The 19,603-nt window shown below is 35.7% G+C and overlaps 1 protein-coding gene across 1 annotated transcript in view; it reads right to left on the bottom strand.

Annotated features, from left to right (window-relative positions):
* The window catches only part of SLC4A7 (solute carrier family 4 member 7), an 89,497-nt gene that overhangs the window by 43,275 nt on the left and 26,619 nt on the right, over positions 1-19,603 (bottom strand). Inside the window, exons 2-7 of the mRNA XM_054708095.1 lie at positions 13,762-13,843; positions 10,511-10,657; positions 7,368-7,506; positions 6,981-7,141; positions 6,028-6,216; positions 3,462-3,830 (exon numbers count right to left, since the gene is read on the bottom strand). Coding sequence (XP_054564070.1) covers positions 3,462-3,830; positions 6,028-6,216; positions 6,981-7,141; positions 7,368-7,506; positions 10,511-10,657; positions 13,762-13,843 — 1,087 coding nt within the window. The remainder of the gene's footprint in view (positions 1-3,461; positions 3,831-6,027; positions 6,217-6,980; positions 7,142-7,367; positions 7,507-10,510; positions 10,658-13,761; positions 13,844-19,603) is intronic.

The following is a 19,603-nucleotide window of genomic DNA, read 5'->3' as shown; positions in this document are numbered from 1 at the left end:
ATAGATAACTCAGAAGGACAACATTTCTTTGCTTTAAGAAAAATGAAAAAATGTGAGTATGTGTACATATAACATCAATACTGAGATTCAACAATCATACTAGAGAAAGATAAATCAAAGTTATCAAGAGTTTTCTGTCATTAAAAGTTTGCAAGTAGAAGCAGTTGGAGCAATGGTTCGCAATGTGGAAAGATTTTTGTCCCCCAAGAGGCAATGTCTAACCTTTTGCACTCGGATGTCGAGTGTGACTCGACAAGGTTAGCATCGGTAGCAGCTCGAGAAAAAAGCAAGCGAGTGCAAAGGGCTAGAGGCATTTTGGTTGTCACAGCTAGGGAGTGCTGCTGACAGCTAGTAAAGGAAGGCCAGGGATGCTGCTAAATACCCTACTGTGCACAGCACAGGCCCCTGAAACAAAGCAAGGTCTAGCCCAAAATGTCAACAGTGCCGAGGCTGAGAAACCTTGAGTTAGAACAGTGATTCTCAACTCTTTTCATTTCATGGTACACATAAACTAATTACTAAAATTCTGCAGCACACGAAAAAATATATTTGCTTATCTGACAAAAAAAAAAGAGTAGGTATAACTTTGATTTACTATAAAAAATTATAATAGTTATTACCTACCCTTTTGCTCCAAAGTGACTTTTTTAAAAATCAAGTCCTACACTTGTATAAGGACTTCTGGTACCAAGAATTAACCAATCAGATGCAACCTTACTATTATTATTATGTGACGTGACCAATAAGATACAAACCTATTATATGACCTATATGTTTATGGTTCAAGACCAGGCATTCACACCGGAGAGCTACTGTTGTGTTAGCTGTTGTCATTTATTCATTTGACAATCCAAGGAAAAAAAGATCAGTGCCCCTGACTAAACAGTCAGGTATTGCATGTTTAAAAAATTCTTGTGCCACACCACACCGGTTGAAAATCACTGAGTTAGAAGATAGTTACAAATACTAGAAATGAGTCTACCTCTTTTACATAATTATTCTCTGAAAGAACCACTAATGGGAGACACCACTTTCTGTTCAACTACGGGTATGCACAAAGCATGACCCATGACACAAATATCTATGACATTAGTCTTTCCAAAATTATGCTGAGGCCACCTACTTCCTCCTCTAACATAGCATCAGACTCCAAGAAAACTATAGTTTCTAGGTGCTTTAAACACCAAAGGTAATTAAACAAAGAATAATATATAGCCGCTCCTATTATTTTAATTACATACCTTCTATAGCTATCTTCTTAACTTTAATTGTGAGCTTTTTCTTATCTTTAGAAATTCTCTACCATTCTAATTTCTTTTCCTTTAGAAAGGCTGATAAATCTCCTGGCATACTTACTGCAGAGGAGGAAAAGAACTGTATTCCTCAATTCTCAGTTAATTGCTCCTTTTATCCCTTAACAGCATGGCCTAGTAAGCTGTTGAGACCCTTATGTCACTTCCTCCCTAGATAAAATTTGTAGTCCCTCATTATTAATAACATAGAAGCTGGCAAAAAAAGAAATATTCAGTGTTACTATCGGTATAAACAAATATAGATTTTGTTCTAGGTAGATCTGAGTTCAAGTCCTTGCTCTGGTCATTTACAGTATAATTTTAACAACTCTAAGTCTTAATTTTCTTCATTTGTGAAATAGGAATACTAGCACGAATCTCATCATATCATACAAAGAATTAGAAATATGATATCTGAAAAGCAACTATACCTATGTGTGAAACAAACTATAAAACAATGGTGGCTTTAACTACAATCATAACTGTTATAATTATTTAGCCATAAAACTTCTAATTTTTTTATTTCTAAAAGTATAACACTTTTTGACAACTACAATGAGCTTTCTTTTTTCTTTTTTTTTTCCCTTCAATCCTCACCCAAGGATATGTTTATTGACTTTAGAGAGAGAAAAGAGAGAAACATCAATTGATTTCCTCTCGTACAGGCTCCAACCCGGACCAAACCCACGACCTAGGTATGTGCCATGACCCGGAGACTTTTCTGTATATGAGACGAAGCTCCAACCAAATGAGCCACCCAGCCAGGGCAGAACAATGAGCTTTTATTAAGTGTATTTGGCATGTTTGGAGATAGCCAATAAAGAGGGTGTGAGGCTTGCATATAGAGATTTTTAGTCAGGCTACTTAGGCTGTCACTTATTAGCTAGTATGATCCAGGGGAAATTATTTAACTTTTCTGAGTTTGAGTTTCTGAAAATGGCTGTAACCACCTAACAAATTTTTATACCAATTAAGTAGGCTAATTTAATAACTATAAACTACCATTGAAGTGTTACATGTTATCGGTATTATACATAAGTGTGATAATACCATGTGATTAAAAACAGTAGGTAGTATTTGTATATATCACATTGATACTTGACTGTCAGTAGTCACTAAAGAATACTTCATATGAATTGGGCATAAATGGATGTATCAATGTACATATCATTAACATAAAAGAGCCAAGATTGCCGAAACCGGTTTGGCTCAGTGGATAGAGCGTCGGCCTGCGGACTGAAGGGTCCCAGGTTCGATTCCGGTCAAGGGCATGTACCTTGGTTGTGAGCACATCCCCAGTAGGGGGTGTGCAAGAGGCAGCTGATCGATGTTTCTCTCTCATCGATGTTTCTAACTCTCTATCCCTCTCTCTTCCTCTCTGTAAAAAATCAATAAAATATATTTAAAAAAAAAAAGAGCCAAGATTGTCATAATACATAAACCTTAAATAAGTTACAAAACGTTTATCCATTAAGAAATAAGTTTTCTAATTCACATACAAAAATATACTCTAGCCACAACTACATAAACAGTGGTCTTGAAAAGTTCCAGGTAAATTTGGATTAAAGATAGTTATGACATTAATTAAATAATAGACAACTAAAATCTATTCCAAAATATAATACTAATCTTGAAATAATGATGATTTGAGGCAGTCCTTAGGGAACATCAATCTTCTCAGACAAAATGAGAAAAAGAACATTAGATCCTATCATTGTCAAAAAGGTTAAAACATACTGCATTCTTTGGACAAAAGCACCAAAGGGTAGATAAAAGGCACCTCACCTCATTATCATTCATGTACAATGTGTTATTCACCTTAACGCATAAGGAAAGCCACCATTTTCTAAAAATCATGGCAAATTAAAAGATTATGTACCAAAACTTCTACGTTTTCCTGAACCATTCAAATGTAGGTGGACCTGTAAATTTCAGTGAAAATTTTTGAAAGGGCTTATTAAATTATGTGGTCTTCTTATAACTTAAAATTTTTAATAATGCTATTTTTTTCTAAAATATATTGTAAAGGGGGGAAAAAACCATGCAGAAGTCAAAATAAATTAGAAGCATCATCTACAAATGCTGCTAAAGCTCGGTGCTAAAAGGCATTCCAAGTGCAAGTGACCCAGAGGCAGAAAGCACCACGCAGGGAGGACTGTAAATAGTTGCCTGGAGTTATGTCAACATTTTCCTCATTCTTCTGCTCCTGGCCTTTCGATGCTTCTAAGTCTTCCTCTGGCGGATGAATTACTACTGTGGGAATATCATCACTGGCAGGAGAAACCAGTAGTTCTGGGACCTGCAGCTGACTCTGCTGGGAACTTCTGGAGGTCAGGCGACTGATGCTAGGGCTAGAAGGAGGGCTGTTTGGAGGGGTGGGCACTGGGGTTGTACACCTCGAGCCTGCAGGGGTTCCAGTTCTCGAAGAAGGGAGAAGATGACTGAGAAGAAGAGATAAAGGTGATTCTCCTCTCAGTGAAAGGTTTGAGGCTGACAGGCCTGTTCGCAAAGAGTGGCGGGAGGCTGAAAGGCCTTCCCCTGAGATAAAACAAATAAATGAAAAATGATGAAGTTCACTGCAGAAGACAAATAGAAACACACACCAAAAAAATCAATTCACACTGTAAATAGCAAGCTTTCCAGACCCAACACTGCAAACTCATGCTATCAGGCAATCAGATTTTTAAATGTTAGAAAGTCACTGAAAAATTGTTTAAGCTGTAATTAGTTCCCTGAAGGTGTATCCAAAAAAATAACAACAACAAAAATGTTAATGTAGAAGGTAGTGGACAATATTATTAGTAATTAGAATGTCCAATAGTGGCTTTTTTTAAAAAAAGAACAATATCAATGCAAAGTTGCTGCTTAAATAAATGATAAATATTAAATAAGAACATAATACAAAAATCTAAGAAATAGAACCCAACACAAAACTTACCAGCAGTAATAGCTTATACTACGAAGTATAGCTTCATAAAATTCCATTGTTTTTAGGAAAACAAGAAATGTAACTATCAATCCCATATGATCTAAGTCTAAGTAATCAAAGCTACATGCTCGAAAGATCCCAGAATATTAAAAATAAAGATTAATCTTCAACCCATAAACAACCAATGTGTTTAGTTAAAAAATAAAGATACATGCAGGAAAACTGTTAAATTACAATACAAGCAATGAAACAACACAAGTCCCTTGTTAAAAAAGAAAACAGCCATTGTCTTATGATTAAAAGAAACCAAATGACAACTGGAGAATAATCTGGAACCACTGCATAAAGATTTCATAGGGTCTCTCTGGGTAAATGAGCCCATTTCATGGAAGTAGAGAATATACAATACATGGAAGATGTACATGAGAGGCAAAATGTGACATACATGGCGTGCTTTTAAATTGAACTTAGGACCATAAAAGATTTATTCTTAAGCTTCCTTAACTGTACAAAGGCCCAATGTAAAACAGATTAAAAAGACTTTTGGGGGATGGGAGCTGGGTGGGGTAGGTAAAGGAGTGGGGGATGGGAACACTGTAATAGTGTCAACAATAAAAATAAAGTTTAAAAAGAAAGAAAAAAATACTTTTATTTTAGTGGTCAAATGATCAGAAGAAAATGAACTCAAGTATTTTACCCTAAGCTAACAATGGTTACTGTCAACTTTAGATAAATTAAATCCTGTCACCTATGGCTGTTTGCCTGTAGAACACTTAAAAGCCTTATTATTTTAGGGATAGAAAGACATTGTGGCCCATCCTCCACTCCTCTTCACTATAATCCTCCTAAGCCTTGGGTAATAGCAGCAGCTAGAGGAAACAGTGACCCTCATAAGCAACTCTAACCCTCTGCACCTGGGTTTTCAGAGTCGCTGTCATCAGCTCTCTTTGACAGCCAAAATAGAACCCCAGTGATGTAATCCTCCGCTTTAAAAAGAGGAAAGGCAAGGCCTCCATGTGTCCCAGCCTTAAGATAGTGACAAAGGTAAATGGCTAAAACAACAAAACAAAACAAACAAACAAAAAAAAACAATCTCCCCACACCCCACATATAACCCCACTGCTAGACCATGAAGGAGAGTGGAGAGAGGAAATATATAGGTCTGTGGAAGACATCAATTAGGTCATTTCTAGCATAAGATAGGAGCAATCATAAAAACTTTTCACAAACTGTATAAAGAAAGAGCAGTGAAATCAGGAAACCAACCCCAAAACACTTGTTTATACCCAGAAATAAAGTATATTCAAGAGACACAAAAAAAAATTTTTTTAAATAAAAATCACTAGCAAAAATCTAATATAGATAATAAAAGTTCAAATCCAAGATTTAGAATTTTAAAAAGATTATACTAAATTTATAGATCATAATCTAAGCCTCTTTAATCAATTATACAAGAATTCTTGAACACAAATAAAAAAGCAGGAAGGAGAAGGAATTCAGGGTTATATATAGTGATAGTATTTAAATATTACTGATATTTAAGTGTGCCGTATTAATAGAGTGAATGCTTCACTTTTATCTAAATGATTTCTACAGATAATTCTGTCACGTTGAAAAAACATTTTAGAAATGAGATCTTAAAAATAAACAAATAACACTATTTTTTAAAAATAACAAAAAAGAAAATAGCCTGTGTAATTATCTGGGGAAAAAATATTTTTCTTTTCCCAAATGCTAATTGTAACATACTAGAATGCTGTTAGAATAGAAGTGTTAGAAAAAATTGGATGCCATAACTTATCTCACCATTCCTTTCAAGCAAGTGAGGATCAGAATGTTTCTTGCCTATATCTGCAAAAGATCGCACAAGGGGAATCCGACTGGTGAATCTTTTCTCATTCTGATGATGATGTCTCTTCAGAAGAGCTTCTCTGACATTCTCTCTAATGGACTCATCCAACTGGCCAGAGGCTATCATGTTGTCCAATACCAAATCTATTCGAAGAAAAAATAAACAAAGAAATAAATAAACTAACACTTGAATGATTATAGCATGGAATAAACTGTAAGTGAAACTGTACTAAGAAAATGAGATTCTTACATAGCTCTGGAAAGCATTATTCTTTTCTTATACTATATAATGTATGCATCAAGATAAATATGAACATTATCCAACAAAAATGAACAAATTACATAAAGAGCCTTATTTTAATAAGTACTATTATTTATAAAGAAGCCACTGTTACACACTAATAGCCTCCCTATAGTTGAAAGTGCTTTCCTGGTAAGAATATAATAAATTCTATTAAACTGAATATTCAATAATATTGGCTTCTTAAGAAGTGAAGGTATTTAATTGTGTCACCTCATACTTTTCCCCAAAACTGTAGATGAATATTTTAACTCATTCATTTAATCATTTAACTATTTACTGAGTACCTATTATATGTTGGAAATACAGCAGTCAGCTAAACAGATTAAGTTTTTGCTCTCACTCTTCCAGAGGTATAGCAACAATGAGCAAATAGATAAAATATCATGAAGTAATAAGTTCTAGGAAGATGAATATGTTAGTCTATAAGGAGGGTGTAGGGGATGGGGAGATGGATGGTGATGCCATTTTATAAATTACTGTGGTGACTGAACTATTTTTAATTTGGATGGCTATTGCAAGGCCTAAAAATTTTACTTTATTTCCCTTATTTAAGAACCTCTCATTTCAGTAGAACTTAAATACAAAAGCATCAATTTGCTATAACCTGCTATTTCATCTAGAGTGCCTGCTCGCATATCCAGCATGACTGTTCCATTTAGGATGCAACTTCTTAGTTCAAAAAGACTGTGCAAAGAGAGAGTTGCCACATAGGGTTTACTCCACCGGTCACCACCATCTTCAACATCCTCTTCAAATTTCAGCCATCTGAAATGGATAATATATAAAAATATTTATAAATAATAATGATTTCATTGCTCTATTTTAATATGATAAACGTAAACTTGTTCTTTTAAAGAGAAACAAGGATCACCACCACCAAAACACAATTTGGTTAGAAACACATTTCTACAAATGAGGCTAATGGTCTACAATATCTATTAGTCACAAGTTATCTTTGCAGTTCCTCTTACGGAGACCTAGTGCTGCTTACCTGGCAGTTTCTTTCCATTCGTACTCTTCGCCATCTCTGTAGTACAGCTCGTCCATCTCCGTGAAGAGGTCATGCGGAATGTGCTCCTCATCGTCATCCTCAGTCCCGAGGATGAACTGAACCCTCTGGGATGGTGTGTCTTAACAAAATAAGAATTGAAATACATTCAATACTGTTCTCCATTCAAAGATTAAATTAAGTTTTGAAAGGGAAATCCTTTGGTTATAAATAAATGTGCTCAAAAAAAGAAAAAAAGAGTACACAGAAAGATCACATCACAGATGAAAAAGAAAAATTATATGTTAAAAATAAACAAGACGAATCTTGTAACTAACTGATGTAAAAACAAATTAATTAATGTAAAAACAAACAAATGAAAATAAGCAACATCTAAAGCCATGGAAAATACTATGCTCAAAGACAGGACTTTCCCCTCACTAAAAATATGTGGAAATGTTAAATAAAATAGAACATTAAAAAATATGTAATTTATATGTAGCTAAGTTCAAGAGTGAAAAAAAGAAAATTTCCAAGTTCCAAAAAACATGAGAAAACCCAAACTATGGGTATATAGAAACCAACTTTTCCTACTATCATGGAGAAGCCAAACTCTGTCAGCTGAGGTTAGGGAGGCAGGACAGTCATGATAAGAAACAAATACCCCATGCATGACATCCGAATTTAAACTAACTATGCGGTATGGTATCTCCAAACAGAGAAATGTGCATAAATTCTAGTCTAGGACAGTTGAAACAAACTATCAAACAACAATAAGCAATAATTAAAAACAAATTCAAATTCTGCCGAACATAAGAGATAACCTCAAATTCAAAATATACACTGAAGTAAACAAACGTTCATGCACCTGTAGATGCAACAAACAGGTATCAGAACAGGTTAAAGAGTAAATTAGAGGGAATTATTAAAGAAAAAGGCAGATCTGAGGAAATCAGACAGAATGCATCAATGACAAATAAGATGAAAAACACAAAAGGTTAAGAGATGCAGAGAACAAAATAAGAAAGCTGAACAGGAAAAATTCCAGAAAGAGGGCAATATAAGGCAAACATAGAGCTCATCTAACTTGCTTATCCTCTCTCAGAGCTCAGACCTGTGCTGCCTGTTGCCCAATGTCTAAAAATTACCATTTCGTATAGTTTACCCATTTTGCTATTTAAAATGGGAGGGCAAATCGAATTAGTCCTGTTATTCCATCATGTCAGAAGCCAAAGTCCTCTATAATCTCTTTTTAAAGAGTGGGGAAAAGAATGAAGGGACTTCATTTATAGCAATTTCTAGGATACATATTGGCAGTTGAAACCAAAATAAACCAACCTCAGCAGCATAAAACTTTTCTAGGGATAGTTATTCCATTAAAAAGTCATAAATATGACCTACGCCAAATTTATTTTCAAGCCACTGAATTTAGACTTCAAATATCATAACTTAGCTTGAACCATCAAATCACCCACCCAAGTGAACAGATAAACATTACTCATAGTTAAGTCAATAGCATTTCTATAAAAATATTGTGTGCCTTTTTATTCAGTATGAATTACAGACACATACTGATCCACTCACAGAACAGCCTAAGATATCCTAAACTGGACGGATACATGACATGGAACAGCAAAATACTTCTAAATTGCTTTACATCATCAAAGTTCACTAGTGATCTTTTTCCTTTGCTAGCTATGTTACCTTTGTTAGCTATATGACCATTTAAATATTTTATTAGTATCTTTTAATGCAGGCTGTTAAGCCCACCTTTTTGCCTCTCTAAGCTGAAGTTTCTCCATCTATACAATGAAAACAATAATACCCATCTCTTAAAAAATACAGAGAACAGTAAATAAAAAAGTGTATGTCAAGGGCTTGGTGCAATGCTTAGCACAGAGCTGGCACTTAACCTTTTGCACTCGGATGTCGAGTGTGACTCGACACGGTTAGCATCGGTAGCAGCTCGAGAAAAAAGCAAGCGAGTGCAAAGGGTTAATATTACTAGGCCATCAGTATTTTCTTTCTCATGTTCATATTGTAGCTGTATTATACACATTAATTCTTTCCCTCTTCACAAAAATGTTCCTTTACTATGGCACTCAAGTGTCGATAGGGATGCAACTCACAGAGCTTTGCTGGAAGGCACACACACTAGTGTAAAGACGGACATGTGGGCCATGTTGTCCTAAAAAACCACTACCAACTAAGTGTAACTGACCATTCCCACCTCTCAGGACCACTTAAATCAACAATATTTATTATCAGATAACACTCTCTTTCCTCTACTATATGCCTTTTTCTTCTGATTTTCTCTGTCTATTGGTACTTCTATGTTTCTCTACTTGCAAACAAAAACCCCATTCTTCCTTAAACCATATTATCAAATCAGAGCACTCTTTTTTGCTTAAATAATCAAGTAATCCAGCTTAGTAGATAAGATCTTCTGGCCAAAATGTTTAAATATTAAATAAAATATTCAATTTCTTTCAGGAGCCTGAAAATTCCAGATATTTGGTCATTGCTCATGTAAATAATAAAATATATAATAGAAAAAGATAAATAAAACCCTACTAAATTGAAGTGTGAGTGCCAAAAATCAACTTTCACAATTCCAAGGCTGGAATACAATGAAAACAAAGCCCCCTACTTTTCGAATTACCCCAAGTAGACCTTAACCTATAAACTAAATACACTGAGTGGCCAGATTATTATGATCTCTGAACACATAATAATCTGGCCACTCAGTGTGTGTGTGTGTGTGTGTGTGTGTGTGTGTGTGTGTGTGTATTAGAGGCCCAGTGCATGAATTCATGCATGGGTGGGGTCCAGCCAGCCTGGCCAGAGGGAGGGGACATGGGCGGTTGGCCAGCCTGCCTGCTGGTCGAACTCCTGGTCGAGGGGACAATTTGCATATCAGCCTTTTATTATATAGGATATACACTGAGTGGCCAGATTATTATGCGTTCAGAGATCATCATAATCTGGCCACTCAGTGTATTTTTCTTGTAGAAAATAATATTCTTACTTCAATTAATATCCTTCAATGCATATAATGTGTCCAAATTATTGCAGACATACAATTTTTAAAAGAAAACATTCAATTAAAAAAAATCTTTTCAGGAAAGAACTGTTTTTTTTTTTACCATAAGAAGGAGATTCCCGTCCATCTTCTTTATCTGACTCTTTATCTTTTCTTCTCCGGTGGTGATGCTTGTGTCCACGATGCTTATGACGTCGACGACTCTCTTTACTAAAAGGGACGTGAACACCAATATATACAGCTCGGTGACCTAGCAAATGGTTCAAAAACATATTACTGGTTTTTTAAGAAAAAAAAGTGATATGCACAAAAGTATACCAAATTTACTATGATAGAAGAGAATTACATAGAAGTTCACATAATTTAAAAAGCTAGTCTCCTGTTCTCTTATTTTACATCGGCATAGTGCTGCTTTTTGCTTTCACATACCAAAAATAATATAAACAATATGCTGAAATATGAAATGTCATTCCTTTCCTAACAAATTCCATAAGATGGTCAGAAAATAAATACCTCAAGAAATTCAAGATCTCATCTTTAGAGTCAATCCTGATTATTCATGAATTCTGTATTTGCAAATCTGCCAATTCGATAAAATTTATTTGTAACCCCAAACTGATGGAGAGTTCGCAGTCATTTACAAACATGCACAGAGCAGCAAAAAAACTGACTTGCCCGACACTCGTTCCCAGCTAAGGCTGAAAAAAGGTGACACTCTGACTTGTTTTGGTTGCCAATATGTTAATGTCAATAAAGTAAATAATCACCTTTTAAATAAAAAGATACCAGACCTACAGCAACGTATTATGCTGAAATACATAAATAAAACTGGTTAGCCCTAGCTGGTTTTGCTCAGTGGATAGAGTGTCAGCCTGTGGACTGAAGAGTCCCAGGTTCGATTCCAACCAAGGGCACATGCCTGGGTCCCGGGCTTGATCCCCAGTAGGGGGAATACAGGAGGCAACCAATCAGTGATTCTCTCTCATCATTGATTGATGTTTCTATCTCTCCCTCTCTCATCCTCTCTGAAATCAATAAAAACATATAAACAAACAAACATCTCCCAGTACCCATTACTCTACCTAGTTTTTGGTAAGTACTAAAGAACTATAGAAATCAAATATCAATTATTTGAAAACATTTCACCAGAAAATCCCAAACTTAAAAACCAATTATAAAGTGCTTCTTTTTGGAATGATGGGGAACTTCTGGAATTAGAAAGTTGTGATGGTTGCACAACATAGTGAATATACTAAAAAAATAATGAATTATCTACTTGAAAATGTGAATCTTGAGTGAATTATAGCTCAAGAAAAGTGAAAAAAAAAAAAAAGCCCACAACTATAACAAAATTCAGTAATCTTACAATTTTATCTTAGCGAAACTATCTTCTTCTGGATACCAAAGAAAAGTGGAAATTAAAGCATCAGATTCTCATTGCTATGCACTGGGAATTACAAAGTTGTTACCCCAGTTAGTACTAACGGGTTTTTGTAAACAAGCCTTGATGCACCAAGCCAAAAATAAATTTTATGAGTTAGCAATTTAGAAATAAATGATTTATTTATGAGTTTGCAATTTAGATAAAATAAAAACATGCTAGAATCCAAAGATTGAAAGCTAAAGCTTTATGATATATTTTTGTTTTTATTATTGCCCCCCGAGTAGTCTGTTACAATTTTCTTTCGTTTTCTTTCACCCTTACTTCTCATCAAAGCCCTATTTAGTCAAACTCTGAGATAAACTTAATCTCTCCCTCAAACTTGATACTGAAATTTAAATATATACAAAGTTAAGGGTCCTTGGGGTAACCGAAGGAGGCCAAGGAACACAGTAAAATGCCTCTCTTCATATTCTAGGTCACAAATATTTGAGGTGTGACATTAAATGGTAAATGATGGGTTAAATGTATCATCATACATTTAAATTAGTAACATTACTGCTAAAAAATCTTAATGTCTGTAGTCCCTGTAATTCACAGAATCTAACCATAACCGTCTAGGTAACAGGTTCTTTCTAGAAGCCCTAGTAAGTCTAGACTTTAAAATTTGAATTTAAGAGACAGGGTGTTTTTTCCATTTCAGAAGGTAAATGTGGAGAACACTTGTGTCTCTTTCCATGTCCTTAATGACCCCAAATGACACCAGTTTTCACAGAAGAGTTTAACTTAACAATGTGTCCTCAAAAAGACCCAAAGATAAGTCTACCAAAACATCTGCCATGAACACCACCTTAACTAAGTGTTCAAGGTTAACATCACCAACAAGGAGTCATGTTGATATCCTACGTCCACAGATATAATACACTGAGAAGAGTTCATCACTTCTGTGGTATGTTCCCCAAACATCTGTAATCTTGTTCTATTCATATGATAACATTAGACAAACCCAAACTTCCATACATTCTACAAAGTATCTAACCACTACTCTCCAAAAGAGTCAAGGTCATGAAAAACAAGGAAGATGGAGAACTGTTACAGATTAGATGACACTAAGGAGACACAACAACTAAATGTATTTTTGGATCCTAAACTGTTCAAATGGATCCTGGGACAGAAAGATGACATCAGTGGAACAACTGGTGAAATCTGAATAAAATCTGTAATTTAGTTAATAGACTTATACCAGTGTTAATTCTTTCATTCTCATAAACTTGTTCTGGTTACGTAAAATGTTAACAGAAAAAGCTGGGCGAAGGGTACACAGGAACACTCTGTACTATCTTTGCAACTCTTCCGTAAATCTAAATTTATTTCAAAAGAAAATTCTAAAAAAAGGAAAGAAACCACTTCTTTCTGCTCGGGGAAGAAAGATTGGCAAATAATTCATTTGCTCCACAATTCTACGCTGAGGTTATTATAGCATTTTAAAAAGCTGATGTAACAGACCTATAAAATGAACATTTAGATGACAACTAGTGATGATTGTGGCTTTTATTAGGCTGGTACTCTAGTTTGCTCTTAATACAAATTACCCATCCTGCTAGAAATGAAAAAAAAAAAAAAAAAGAAGTATTAACTGATTTTGTAACTGGCATTTCAGTTTTCCAAGTTAAATAATGGAAACCATTAATGAAGTTTGTGTTATATAATCTATGTTATGCCAATACTTTCAACAAAGAGTATATAACCATGGAATGTTCTATTTGCAGATATAGGTAGCGTTTACATGAGTGTTTGCTGTATTAATCTTTAAATTATATTAAGAAAATATAATTGAACACCCCTCTCAATGTATGCTCTACCTCACAACAACAACAACAAATACTTCAACAAATAGTAGGTAAAACCCAAAGGACACTAACATTCGTTAGTAATTTATCCTGCTAAGCGTAAGTGTTTGTAAACAACCTTACTTTCTAGTTCTTCTTTTTCAAACTTGGTGTTCACAGTTGAGCTGGTTTTGCCAAGATCCACAACAGCTTCTTCATCAGGACCCTAAAAAGAAATTATTTTCATTGGCTCATGAATCAATATATAGTGAGGACCTACTATTGGGTGCATTGTAGGAGATAGCCAAAAAGTATGTAAGACTGCCTTCCTATCAAAGGACTGAATTCTTATTACAGCTAAGTTCATTCTTTGTAAAGTGTGCTTATAGGCTTTTCTTTGTGATCCACAGAAGAATATTCAAAAATCTCACGATAAGAACTGAGACAACAAAGATTTTTTAATTGGTATTCTATGGAAGTTACTAAGTAACTGGTATATATATTCGCTTCCACAGAAAGACCCTCCTGATCAGAAATTAAAGAAAGTCTGGGGTGAGAGGGACCCTTAGATATCAATACAGAATGCTTTATTTTTTGTTCTTTGCACTTTGGTCCTATGTTTAAAGGGAAACACTTAACTGAGCTATAATAGAATGGATTATAGTTAAACATAAAATTGTCAAAAAATGTCTATAGACTTAGCATGTAGTACCACTGACAAATTAACCAAGAGCCAATCAAAGTTATAAGCACTTTTTATTGATAGAAAGGAAAAACCAGGCCAAAATTAAATACCCAAGACAGTGGTCGGCAAACCGCAGCTCGCGAGCCACATGCGGCCCTTTGGCCCCTTGAGTGTGGCTCTTCCACAAAATACCACGGCCTGGGCGAGTCTATTTTGAAGAAGTGGCGTTAGAAGAAGTTTAAGTTTAAAAAATTTGGCTCTCAAAAGAAATTTCAATCGTTGTATTGTTGATACTTGGCTCTGTTGACTAAGAGTTTGCCGACCACTGCCCTAGCCTATCGGAAAGTCTAGTCCATTTTATGTGACAAAGACTAGAGGGCAGTGTCCCAGAAGCAGAGAACAGGGGACAAGGACTGGGAGACATACTGGAGGAGGACATCCACGCTTTTAAAAGATACACAAAGGTTCTGAGGAAGGGCTGGCTGATATTATACAGGCCAATGTGAACTTCACGGGTGGCATGGATCAAAACACGAAGTTTGTGCTGGATGTGCAGTACACAGAGGACCCCAGAATGTGGAACCTCATTAAGCAAGCCATTCCCACCAGAGAGGCCCCGTCCCATAACACCTCTGTCAAAGAATCACAGCGAAGATGAATGCAGGAAAAGGATGGTCCGGGAAGAGGCTGAAGAACTAGAAATGAGTTGCAAGGGGCTGGGGCTAGGGAGGGAGTAGAGGACCTGAAACCAGTCATTCACAGTGGGCAAAAGGATGGGCAACAGGAAATGGGCAGGGCAGTGTTCTGGCTCAGATGGAAGCAAAGTCCAATAAACCTTCCAAAGCAAGAAAGGGAAAAAACAGCTTTCAAGAAGGGAAAGAAATAGTCTAATTTTTTTCTCTTAGAAGGTCCTTATGCTTCTATTGGTGCTTTAGAAGGCAACAGAGACGACTGGAGATGAGAGAATTAAATAATATTAACATTGATTACAACACTGTTAATTCTCCAATGAACACCATTCTTCTAGAATGAAGCTACTTTTCGCCCATCCAATTATAGTATTTCTTTAATTTAGCAAGACAAACTTTCAACCATTCCCATTTCCTTTGTGGTTCCTCTTATTGTCCAGCATCTCCTTAGCACTTAGAAGAGACCAAAGTAATACATAGCATAGTCAGCTTCTTACCACTCTCAATGTCCATACACAATCAGTTTGTTTTAGAAAGAATCAAACAGGAGGCTGAGTAAATGATCTTTTAAGGTCTCTTCCAACTTTGGGTCTAAAGTATTGTACTTTTGTGTATAGCTTTTTTCAGTGTATACAAACTAGATTCATATACAATTGTTCCTTGTTATCTAAACTCTCAGTATCCATTCTCCTATCTTTAAACTCAGGAACTGAATCATTCTGATTTACTTTAAATAAATTCCCTGCTATCCAAACTCTCACTATTTGCTACCCGAAACTCAGAACCAGACTCAGTATATTAGGGAATGCAAATCTCTTGATATCCACACTTACTTTTTGAAGGTTACATATCTAAACTATAGAATCAAATACATTTGGATATCAAGTGGTACTTGTGTATGACTCAAAAGGATTGGTACTCAACTTAATATAGGAAACGCAGAGAAGGAAAAGGACTTGCTATGGCTCCACGGAAGTAGGAAGCAGACTGTGTAAACCATGTGACATTTTCATATAAAGACAGACAAAGTTATGTGGGTTAATCAAATTGCCTTATAGCAATCCTATGTCCTTAGGAAGGAGGAAAGGCTAGGATAGAAAACAAAAAACCCACAGAAAAGTACAAGAATAGATAATTAATAATTACCATTGACTGTGTCATACTCTAAAAACTTTCCTTAGCGTTCCTCCAATGACGTGATACCATTTAGCCCCTAAACATGCACAGGTACAAAAGGTCAGAGGTTGTATTGTCCCAAGAGGCAGCATGCTGTGTATTTTAAAAGGGATTAACTGCTCCCATTCTAAATTTTCACGCAAGAACAATTGCCAAGATAGGATGCAAAACAATGTACTTAATCTCTCACCCCTAAACAACAACAAAACCTCTTATTTCTGTGCAGATATACTTACAGGCTTAGATGTACAGACAACACTGATCAGTTAACACTAAAAAATAGCTTAAATTGAGCCATCTCACAATATTTACAACAAACACTCTAAACATCTATCATAAAAAAAACAAACTTCCAATACATGTAAGAAGTGGAATGTTAAAATAAAAAGGAAACACATCCTCTCATGGTCTTCCAGCCTGCTCCCACTAGATACTGTCTGTAAAGCCTTAAGTAAGTCATTCAACTGAAAGCCAAGTGAGAATACCACTATACTGTTATTCGGTTTTCAATGAGAATGTTTCCATGGGTAACTTGCAGAACAAACAAAATTGGACCAGGAGAAAATATCTCCATTCTAAGTGAAATAAGCCAAACAGAGAAAGACAAGTACCATATGATTTCACTCATGTGTGGAATTTAATGAACTGAACTACCAAGCAAAATAGAGACAGACTCCTAGAGAGCAGGCAGATAGCTCTGGTAGGGGTTGGAGGTGGGGAAATTTTCAAAAAGAGAGAGAATTCATGGACATGGATAAAAATGTGGTGATTGCAGGCAGGGGGTGGAGGTAGAAGAGGGCATAGAAGGGATAAATGAAAAGGGAAAAATAAAATGAAAAATTATATATATGTGTATACACACACACACACACATATTATATATATATATATATATATATATATATATATATATATACACACACACACACACACACACACACGCACACGCACACACACACACACACACACACACACAAACACACACACACACTGAGTGGCCAGATTATTATGATCTCTGAACACATAATAATCTGGCCACTCAGTGTATATCCTATATAATAAAAGGCTAATAAGTAAATTGTCCCCTCGACCAGGAGTTCGACCAGCAGGCAGGCTGGCCAACCGCCCATGTCCCCTCCCCCTGGCCAGGCTGGCTGGACCCCACCCTTGCACAAATTCATGCACTGGGCCTCTAATACACACACACACACACACACACAGTGGCCAGATTATTATGCGTTCAGAGATCATAATAATTTGGCCACTCAGTGTATATAAAATTTTAGCCCTAGCCGGCTTGGCTCAGTGGCTAGAGCATCAGCCTGCAGACTGAAGGGTCCCAGGTTCAATTCCAGTCAAGGGCACATGCCAGGGTTGCGGGCTCGATCCCCAGTGCGGGGTGTGCAGGAGGCAGGATCAGTGATTCTCTCTCATCATTGATGTTTCTATCTCTCTCTCCCTCTCCTTTCCTCTCTGAAATTTAAAAAAAAAAAAAAAATTTTACAACACTGTAAAAAAGGGGGAAGGGGAGAAGCATCTGCATTTCTCCCTTCTCTTAAGCGTTTTACCCCGCTCTTCCATGACTGTCAAATATGAATCAGAAAGGCAGTCTGCTATAAATGTAAAAACTAAGTAGGCCACACAAATTGGTTATCTTGACATTTTACAAGTAATTCAACAAAGCATGCAGGGTGCATAACACTTTATATTGAAGATCTCTTAGAATGAAACCACGGATATTTCAAGGGGGCAAGACATTTCTGAAACAAATATACTGCATGTTAAATACTATCATTTAGTAGAATACTTTGAGCCATATTTCTAAATATAGAGTTTGTTCATACACTACATAGAGTATATTTTTGGTTTTTAAAAGTATTATAAACAAAATTATAGGTAATATAAAACATTTGGAAGGCTTAAATATCAAACTGCTGTCACTCTGATTAGGAAAGCAGTAGGAAATATCAGATAGGCAATCATGTAGTATTTAAATTTTTTTATAACATGTTTTTACTTTTAATATTTTTAAAAGAATAAATTCAAACTTAACCTAATAGGCCAGTTATTTTTAAATCTCTGTCTAGAAAAAAATCTCTACCTCATTTCTTAACTCCAGGAATATAGTGGAAAACTAAAAATAGCTACAGCAAAGAGCAACCCTTGACATCAAAATATTTTGACCCAGTCAGTGGTTATAAAATAAAACAAAGCCAAGGCACTGGGAAAACTCAAATGCACGAAAGAATGAAAAGGCAACTAAAGTATATCAATGCAAGATTGATCACTCTTATCTTAACCAAATTATGTTATCCTTGGTTTTAAATTTCTACTTTAAAAAATCAGGTAATTATTCAGATACAACTGCTCTATAACAAAGAAGACAACAGATTAGAGAATTATCCAGAGGTGATCATAAATAAAGTTTAAATTCTCTGTATGTGAAACAGCACACGTACAAGGTTATTTATTGCAGCTTGTACCAGGGAAAGACTGGGAACAATCCAATGACCCCTTAATAGAGGAAATGACTACCCAATGGAATACCAAGCTACTGAACAAAACAAGGACACTCCCCATGAACTGGCATAAAAAAATATCTGTGAACTATTACGAAATGAAATACACACAATGTAGAGAACCACAAATGCTACTTTTTATGGAAGAAAGTCCCCAGAATAGGGATATTTCAATTTGCATAATGAAACAATGGAAGGGCATTAAAAAACAGTAAAACTAGACTTGTGGCAGTAGAGGTAGACTCCTGATTTGTTATTTTTTATAGTGCTTTGGTTTCTTTTAACCAAGTAAATACAGAGGTAGACTTAAGTATGAAATCTTTTGAAAGCCACCTCACCCATCTCTCTTGGTCTCAACTACAAATAAGAGTGTAACACCACCTGAAAGAACTGTGGGATGAGATACTATGTGAAAGTGTCAAGTACTAAGTACAGAACCCACAGAGGATGCCCACACTTTTATTGAATCTGAATAAAAAAGTTATTCCATGTTTCTATAAGAATGTTTTCTCATCAACCATATAACTTTAAATCTAGATCAGAAAGGTCTTATAAGTATAAAAAAAACAATCCATTAATTACCTAATTAAAACTGATATGAAGCCGAAACCGGTTTGGCTCAGTGGATAGAGCGTCGGCCTGCGGACTGAAAAGTCCCAGGTTCGATTCCGGTCAAGGGCATGTACCTTGGTTGCAGGCACATCCCCAGTAGGGGGTGTGCAAGAGGCAGCTGATCGATGTTTCTAACTCTCTATCCCTCTCTCTTCCTCTCTGTAAAAAAATCAATAAAATATATATTTAAAAAAAAAAACTGATATGAAGACTTAAAATGTATCCCAAACCAGCATTATGATTGTATAAGAGAATTATCCCTAGGAAATACATACATAACCATCTAGGATGGAATGCCAAGATGC

Source organism: Eptesicus fuscus, chromosome 18, assembly GCF_027574615.1.
Source record: "Eptesicus fuscus isolate TK198812 chromosome 18, DD_ASM_mEF_20220401, whole genome shotgun sequence".
In the NCBI taxonomy this organism is placed as follows: domain Eukaryota; kingdom Metazoa; phylum Chordata; class Mammalia; order Chiroptera; family Vespertilionidae; genus Eptesicus; species Eptesicus fuscus.
This window is presented reverse-complemented; position numbering and strand designations above follow the sequence as displayed.